Source organism: Cryptomeria japonica, chromosome 6 (assembly GCF_030272615.1).
Source record: "Cryptomeria japonica chromosome 6, Sugi_1.0, whole genome shotgun sequence".
In the NCBI taxonomy this organism is placed as follows: Eukaryota; Viridiplantae; Streptophyta; class Pinopsida; order Cupressales; family Cupressaceae; genus Cryptomeria; species Cryptomeria japonica.
Genome location: NC_081410.1, coordinates 605,992,790 through 606,002,125, shown reverse-complemented (window position 1 = coordinate 606,002,125; position 9,336 = coordinate 605,992,790). Strand labels below are relative to the sequence as shown.

Below are 9,336 nucleotides of genomic sequence, written 5' to 3'. Positions count from 1 at the left end.
AAATAGATTTGAGATAATAGAATTAGGATACTTCCATAAAAACTAAACAACCTGAAACAAAATATCCACGGTTAACATGAATAACATGAAATTCAATAGTAAATGAGAAAATAAAATCCTGTCGGCCCTGCATTTCAAGATAAACATCAAATCAATCACTCTTTCCAGTTCTCACCGTCTGATATGAAAGTCTTTACTTATCTGGCCGAAATTTATGAAATTCTTCGATGGGAAAAGATTTTTTGGGTTAGCTCTTCAAAAAAACATGTTTCTCATGGACGAATAAAGAGTCACTATGACACTATATATGTATGTAAACTGTAGCTTTTACCTGTCAAATAAAACCGACCCATAAATAACCATCCGTCTTTGACACCGTCCTTTTTCATAGGAAAATCATTATAAAAGTACTTGCACTAACCGTCGTTTATCTTTGCATGGCTACTTTTATGCATAGACGACTAAATAATGGAAATTTTTGGAGCTCATGATTGATAAATACAAACTCGCGAAAACCATTAAATTAATGGAATTCCTCTTTCTGACTCTTTTCCATTACATGCTTATTTTATAATATGTTATATAATATCTAAGCTCATAAATGGGTTAGAAGTATTTAAGAAAGTTTGTTTAACTCTTTAATTTATTCAAATTAGATATGTGATGTCAGATCTACAAGGTTTTAAAGTTGGGAGGTGGTTTCTAGATCTATAATGTAACTATATATTTAGACTAATTTAAGTATATTCTTATCGTTGTTCCTAAAATGTCAAGAATATAAAGGTAGACTGCAATTTTATCAGATTTAGAACACTTTTTTCATAGGTCACTAGAGAAAATGAATCCCTTCTTAGCCATATATTTTATGTTGTAGAGAATATTTTCTATGTAATGAAAAATTCTCTACATCACATCTATGTAGGAATTGTTTCATCAAGTACAAGTCAATAATTTTTTTCTGGTAGATATTAAAAAAATGTATAGTACATTTTGTAACTTATAGGGCAATGTATAGTTACTAGAAGAAGAATCACCACCACCAGAGGGTATGGACTCATCAACAAACTTACTTTCCCATTTCTCATATAATTTCTTCACCCATGTCATCTTCACCTTCTCCTTTCCTTCATTAATATCAATCTTCTTTATTAGACTAGTTGGCGTCTCATTCCTTCCTCTATAGAACCTAGCAATGTGTCCAATGTTATTTCTGTTATAAAAAGTCAGACCTTGTTCCAAACCATTTCCATTGCTTTTGATGTTTATATTTCATTTGACACTTTTACTCATTTTGATATAACTTCTACTCTCAATAGCCTTATGCCCAAAGTCATTGCCAACATAAAAACAACCATTGAAAAACTAGACATTCCTACCATTCACATTCCACATCATTTTACTTTTGCATTCATTAGCCTTATAACCAACCTTATTGCAAGCAAAGTGTTTTATGTTAAACAAATGAGATCTCTTATGACTGCTTCAATTTCAAAAATGTTGCATGAAAAGAAATTACCACTAAAAAATGGTAAATACCTAATTTGAGTAGGAGTAAGAGACCTATTGAAAGCCTTCTTGTTTCAGACTTGAGAGAAACTTGATTAGAGTTAATTACTTCATCCTTGACCATTTCTTTTCCTTTACCATTTGTATTCATCTTGTTCATGAGCACCCACTTGCCTTCTACCACTTTCATGTCTATCAAATTAGGTACTAGTTCTAATGTCCAACTTTCCTCTATCAGATTTAGCTCTTCCTCCACCATCTTTATCCAACTTTTATCTTTTGATGCATCTTTCTCTTTTGAACCAACATGGATAACCTCTGTCTCAAGTACATCCTCATTCCAATTTTATTCCTTACAAACTTGTGCAAGCAAATAATTTCCTTCATTTTTATCCTTCACATAGTAGACATTCGCATCAGTTCTTGTATCTTCTACAACTAATCTTTTAGAACAACCTTTTTTTTTATTTCACATCCAAACCCATGAAATATAACCTTATAACCTTTTCTACACATTTTAATCACACAAAGTATATTATGTCTCCAACCCTTATCATAATAAATATCATCACTCTTATGCTTACCATCAATTGAAATAATACCTTTAAAACAAATAGGTCTAGATTCCACTCCTACAAATTTTACAAGTCCACGATCATAATTCTCAATATAAATGAACTTTTCATATGATTTTAACATCCATAATCAATTATCCATGCCTTATATTCAACTTTTGCATACATTGCAGTCTTCACATTCATTAGTTTTTCACTATTCTCCACTCCTTTCAAATTATCAGACCTTCCATCACTCTTCTCTTCTATAGAGAAATGATGATTCTTTATTTGATTCATTTCAATCTTCCTCTTCATATGAATGAGTCTTTATTGAACATAGATTATTCTTAGACTTATCTTTGTCATCTATTCTCATATTTTTATTATTCCATCTATGATTTTACCTTCCCTTATCAAAGCAACATTAGATCTTTTATTATCTCCTCCCTTATAAGTAAATATAGAGGGATAATGATCAATTCTTTAATTGAAACATTTGAAGGGTCACTTACCTTTGTACTTTCTAGATCATTTCTTTAGTCTTATTAAAAAGTTCTCTTCTATCTCCTTCATGTCACTACTCAGTTTATGTTCATCTCCAATCTTCCTAATAGCTTTGGATGCAATATTTTCTTCTATTTCCACAACTCATCTAGCTCATCAATCTTAAAGGTAGAGAGTGAACCATAGAATTGATCAAAATTGTACTCATCCATATCATGGATTTCTTTGATAGCATACATCTTAGGCTTATAGAATTTAGGCAATGTCAGCATCATTTTTCTCACAACTTCACTTTCTTCTAATTTACCACCAATACCCTTAATAGCACTCACATTTTCATTTAGCTGGTGTATATAGTTTTCAATGTTCTCATCATCAGACATTATCAGGTTCTCAAACTTGTGCTTCAAAATTCTCTATTTGGCTTGCTTTGTCTTATCATCGCCTTCATATACACTGCTCAACTTTAGAAAGATCTCTTTAGCAAAATTCAACCTAACAACTTTGGAAAGTATTGCATCACTTAAAAATTTGATTGATAATAGCAAATTTAGCATTTTTATTGTTCTCATGTGCATTAACCCCATCTAGAGTCTAGGGACCATTTTTTGGAGCACTATATACACTCTTAATGCTTCCCTATATTTTAGTCAATAGAGATTACAAATGAGATTCCATTCTTTCTTTCAAATAAGGGTAACTTGTTCCATAAAATCTTGGCACTCTAAAAGTATCTTATTACAACATTATAAATCTTCATGAAGTGGTTAAGCTTATCTAAAAGGAACCAATCTTTGATACCAATTGTTGAACACACCACATGACTGAAAGGTGGGGTGAATTAGTCCAGACCTCAAAACACTTTGCTTTTGATTAATTAACTTCAAATAACGATTAATTTGTTACTAAAATTAAGAAACATGAAAACAAAAATCACAACACACACAAACACCATGTTTATGTGGGAAATCCTAAAGAAGAAGAAAACACATTAAGAATCACACTCATAATATGAATAACTAATCGCAATGTTTAAGATCAAGGTTGAGGAGTTCACTGCGCTTGGAAGCACTTACAAAACTAAGGTGCATAACCTTAGGTTAAGATACAAAGGTTCAGAAATTGCCAAAAGGAATACACCTTCTTCTGACAGGTGCAAAGAATCAAACGAACTAAAATGAACAAGATCTCCTATTCATAAAATTGTCATTGAACCATTATTTCAAGTGACCAATGTCATCATAAACACATTTGACTTTAAACTCTATCTCAATTCTCTTCACAACTGTCTTTCACACTTCTACTATACCAAATCTTATTGTGCATCATTCAACTCCACTTCACATTATTTCATATCCATCCTATACAAAACTAATACATTTTCACTCTTTTATATGCATCACAAAAAATACATCCGGATTCATTTCAATGAACTATACATGCTACAAATATTCTCTAAGGTCAACATCAAATAAAACGTGTAGACAAACAATGTAGTACGCCAACCATTTGGCCTTAAACCATTCTCTAATACAAAAAAAATAATGTGGATCTATACACACCATGGTGAGGTCCATATAAATATCTACACACAACCACAAAAGCATATCTAGGCCAAAAACACATGATCTACATAGGGTACATAACCACTATCAATCAAAAATAAAACTAGCTAATATAATAGAACTCAAAATGCCCTAACTTCAATTTCCAATTAAACCATCACTATATAATTAAATTAGAACACTAAAAAAACCAAATAAACATGTCCTCAAAGCTACAACACTTGAATCCACAAATCAGAGAAGTACCAAGCATTCTCCAAAATAGTTCTAATAGACTACCATTATTGGAAACAACAAGAAATAACTCCACCATCTGAGAAACAAATGACCTATAAACTTAATATTACAATGCAAATAAATCATAAACATTATATCTAGAACTGTAATTGATAATCTTCACATACTAGAGGAATGCAAAGCATTCTTCCACTAAGACATTCAAAAATCTTTCTTACATAAATACTATTTTTTCCATATTAAAACTTTCATTATACCAACCTTTCAAAGACACCTTAATATCACTACCAAATTAAATAAAACCATAGCATACATTTCCTAACAATTTGCAAGACATAGTGACATCAATCATAACACAAGACGGGTTGACATCAAAGTCAACACAAGATAGATTGGCATCAATGACAACACAACACAACAACTCAAGTTTACAACACCCTTATTTTGTAAAACTCACCCACATTGAATAGTTTCTTGAATTCTTTTTGTTCACTTTAAGTTAAATGCATCATGAGGAGATTCCTTCAATCTTCTTCTTCAAATTATTTTGCACCTCTAAATGCCTCTATAGTAGTTAAAATATTGGCAGCCGATGCTTGGTCTTTAAGCATAAATTGTTCTCTACTCTAACAAAATGCTCAATATAGACCAAAAGTTTGAATTGAATTATGTAAAAGGTGGTTATACTTCATTTTTTACAATAAGAAGGAAACTATAATAGTGTGATATAATACACATAAATAAAGAAGATTCTCGTTCACATACACTTCATATGATATAATTATGTAGATCATTACTAATATCATCTATATTACATATTATTTCACACACCATATAACTAAACTAATATATCTTAAATAAATGTAGGGACATATCACTCAGCTCTTATTTGATCGTCTTCCTCTAATAGGAGGTATTTTCAACTCTAGTTCTCATCACAATTTACTTTATTATAGATTAGGTGATATCTATTTTATTGTACATTTTAGTTGGGTAATTTTACATGAAGTAAAAAATTTTAAAAATTTATTTAGTTGTAATGTTTTCTTTATAATTAATAAATAGACTAAAACTTTTATGCCCCTTTTTTTTGTGAATATAACTTATCATTATCTTTATTTGATATAATAGAAATGACACTTATTTCATTAATAGGTACATATTCATTGCAATGTATAAAATGTCCAACCAATATTTAATGAGTTGCCAAAAAATTCTTATAGTATTCTATCTTTAAGGAAAGGTTGAAAAGAATATTTAACTAAATATATGAAATATAGCTCTCATAATATAATTATGAAATTCATAATTATAAAATATATGAAATATTATTTTTCGACGTTGTATTTCTTTACAAAATATCTTGTTTGATTTCTTTTGTATCTTGTTGTTCTTCTATAACAATATTATCTGGGTTATCCTAAAATTCCATTTATCTTAATAAAGACAAAAATATTACTTTTGTTAACACTAAAATTTTAAGATCGAGGTTACGTTCTTGTTGCATTGCTTGTTTTATCAGGGTTTCGTTCCTGTTACAGTTGTCTACCAAGCTATGTGGTCCTCCAACTATAGTTTCAACACTCATAGTGGGATTTGTTGTAGGATTCTCCATGCCATGGCAATGTCTTCTATGATGACGGGTTTTGTTCTATAGTGGTCTCATTTGGTTGGTGCTCTAAGGATGATGTATGGGGAAATCTGGGCCCTCTCTTCCCGAGATGTGCTTTTGCTTTGTCACATTCCTCCCCTTTGGAGATTCCTTTTGAGGTGGAGTTTCTTCAGGGTGGGCTAGGCTTTTGGGTGTATGCGAGATGAGTTTTGTTTCGAGGAAGATGATTTTCCTTTTGGTGTTGACTTGGTCCTATAGGTGGTGGATTGGTTGTGGGAAAGTGTTGAGGTTTGGTTACCCTATGGGCGCTTAACTAGAAAGGGTCATGTTGCCCTCCAACCCATCACTATGCTTGCTCCAGTTCCTCACCCGATTCGATCACTCTCTCCTTGGGTCTTTTCTTCTGCTCCCACTGGCCCTTACCCCCTTGTGTGGCCTCTTCAAGTGGCCATGAGCTTATTACATATTGGGATTATGGTTTTCTTTTGTTTTGTTAATCACAAACCTATAGAGATGGGCATCATTGTGTTGTTTGTAGGGATCCCCACCAACAAAAGATTAAGGAAGGCCTTCCAAAATCTTATAGAGTATTTTGTTCTTGTCTACTCTTTGGAGTTGGTGTGCCTCGGATGGCTTGGTTCCCCCTTCACCCATTTATTTTCTTTGGTGAAACATGGTGAGTTCGGATAAAAGGTTGTGGGAAGCCTTTCAAAATCTGCAGAGTATTGTTTGTTACCTTGGCTCTGCTATTGTAAGCACAAGGTTTGTATGGAAGATGGTTTGGGGCTTTCCAAAACCCCTATATTTCTGATTAGGTAATTTTGTTTTTATTGAGAATCTATTCCAACCGGCTATTGCTCTAGTTAAAAGCATGTTTCAAACAAGGCTTGTCCTTTCTTGGTGTCTATTGTTTTTTGTGATCTCACTGCTTGTGAGTTTCCCCCTGTACGCTAGTTTGATGGTTATGTAATGGGTATGGGCCCTCTCCCACTTTTATTATTCAAAACACTAAAGTTTTAAGAACAAATAAAAAGATCATATAATTGTAACTTTGAAATAATTTCATGATTTTTAATAATAAAAATTTGCATGACCAATATAAATGAGAGATTTCATGATTTTAACGTTAGAAAATAATTTAGTATAAATATAAATATAAAAGATGAAAGATTAAAAATTCAGCAACAACCCGGGAAAGAATAAGAATGGCACAGTGCCTTACTACTTTGTTAATTCTTATTTCACAATCAACCCTTTTACATTTCCCTTCGATGAAGAACAATTGAAAGTCAATATCATAGGATGATCACCGTGCCTGTTAACAACCAAGGCGATAGAGATTGATTTTGATGAACACTGAAATGACAATCCACTCTTTAAGCCGTTCAATTTATACTTATCCCTTTAAATTATGTAAGCTTTCACTAAGGAGCAGCAAGACTGAGGCCGGAACACTAAATGAGATTAAACCCAAAATTCCAATGGCAATACCAGGCCTGCTGTTAAGGAAAATGCTCTGCAACCTTACAAGGAATGAGCATACATCTGAATGATATGTGGGGTACCAGTTTTTCTCCCATTTCATCCAATCTTGGGGAGGAATATAATTTCTTTCCTCCCTTCTTAACTTATGAATTCGACATCTCAAAACTATCATATCTTCATCTCCAAAGCCCGTACGTCCTGCAATAAAAAAAGCTTAAGACGACATACTAGTTGACTGTGTGTATAATGATAAAGTTGAAAAGGATTGAACAGTAAAAATATAGTTAACTTGCAATCATACGGTCATACCTGAAGGATCAGAAAAGGAAGCTCTAGCAGCCAATCTTCTTTCATTCTTCTTGCTGCTAATACCTTTAAAACCTGGGCTATATGATCTCCTCTCACACGGCATTACCCTATAAGATTTAGCTAAAGCTTTTGTATCCATGACTGTATCTGCTCAATCTGCAGAAAAACTCTTTATATGGCTATGAATGCGATGAGTTCAAGACACTTGCATTACGCCAAAATCCCACCATTATATAGACGTTTTTTTTCGATGGAGTCGGTGGAATGAGGAGAACGCGTGTTCAACACGGACATGTGATTAAAATCAATTTAGATCCATGTTTGTCTCTACCAGTTTGTGGTAAAGACGTGCACGCTTGCCCATTGAGGTACGGTCAGTTCCGTTAGCAAACTTTTCATTACCACCATATTTATTTATGACTTAGTCAATATGGAAATAAAAAAAGGTTCTTTGGGTTTGACCGATCAAGCAAGTTGTGAGGTTTACTTAACGAACTTTTTAAGGTAATTGTTTATTTATATATTTTGAAATGACATTAGTGATTTGTGTAGTGACATTCTGTCTCATGCAGCGAATTAATAGTTTTTGACAAATTATATCCATGATCATAAGGCAAAAGATAATTTTATACGTGGGATGCAAGTTAATTGGTTTACAGACTTTATTTGTATTTAGGATAGTTTATAAGGAAATTGTTTGTTTTTAATTAAGGTAAGTGGGGAAGGGACTCCAACATATATAGTTCCAACATAGCATATTAGGACATTCGGGAAAATAGGTTTGGAACCAAACTAGAAAGTATGTACAATAAATAAATAAATATACAGAGTATTGTCAAAAAAATATAATATTTTAGAAACAACAGTTTAATAAATAACATCTATCACAATACTTATCCAAACAAAAATAGCTAAGAAAGAGAACCAACAAGACTCTAATAGATTAAGTCCCAATTTTCAAACATATTTTCCAAAGTCACCTCCCATCTTGTAGCACAAGAAGTCTTTTTGTCTTTCCTTTTGTTCGCCCTTTGTCCTTCTTTTCTTTCTTTTAAGCTCCCTTCTCTATCTTTGAATCAACTGCTACAACTCCAATCACAAACTTATGCATGAGAGCATTATTGCTCTTCACCAATTGTCCCATGGCCTTTTCAAGGAAGGCAATTATGTCCTTACTGCTAGCACAACTCTTGCATTCTTGAAAGTTTTCTATATTTTCAATCTTGGCATTCCAATTTTCTATTTCAACAAAAATAATTAGAGAGTTCTTCTCTCTCTTCGCTATCTTTTTATCTTCAAGTTATTCCTCCCCCTCCTCCCCATAGTTCTTGATAGCATTGAAATCTTTAAGGACATTGTAGAGGGTGTCTTATAATATAGAGGGGAGTGGGATAAAGAGTGATCAAGGGTGATTCCAATAATTCCTCCTTAGTTTCTTCACTCTCATCCTCATTAGAATAATGGTTGCCAGACTCATCTTTCTCTTCCTCAAGGTTATTTTTCTCAAAAGACAAAACTATATTAGACACCGCGAAGAGTTTGGAAAGCCTCATAGATCTCC

At 32.6% G+C, this 9,336-nt stretch overlaps 1 protein-coding gene across 1 annotated transcript; it reads right to left on the bottom strand.

Moving 5' to 3' along the window:
* Positions 1 to 7,178: 7,178 nt before the first annotated feature.
* Positions 7,179 to 7,959, bottom strand: LOC131036285 (uncharacterized). Its single transcript, XM_057968140.2, has 2 exons — positions 7,776 to 7,959; positions 7,179 to 7,664 (listed from the first exon to the last, which is right to left on the bottom strand). The coding sequence occupies exons 1-2, from the start codon at positions 7,912 to 7,914 to the stop codon at positions 7,378 to 7,380; spliced, it is 426 nt and encodes a 141-aa protein (XP_057824123.2). The 5' UTR covers positions 7,915 to 7,959; the 3' UTR covers positions 7,179 to 7,377.
* Between the last annotated feature and the right edge of the window lie 1,377 nt (positions 7,960 to 9,336).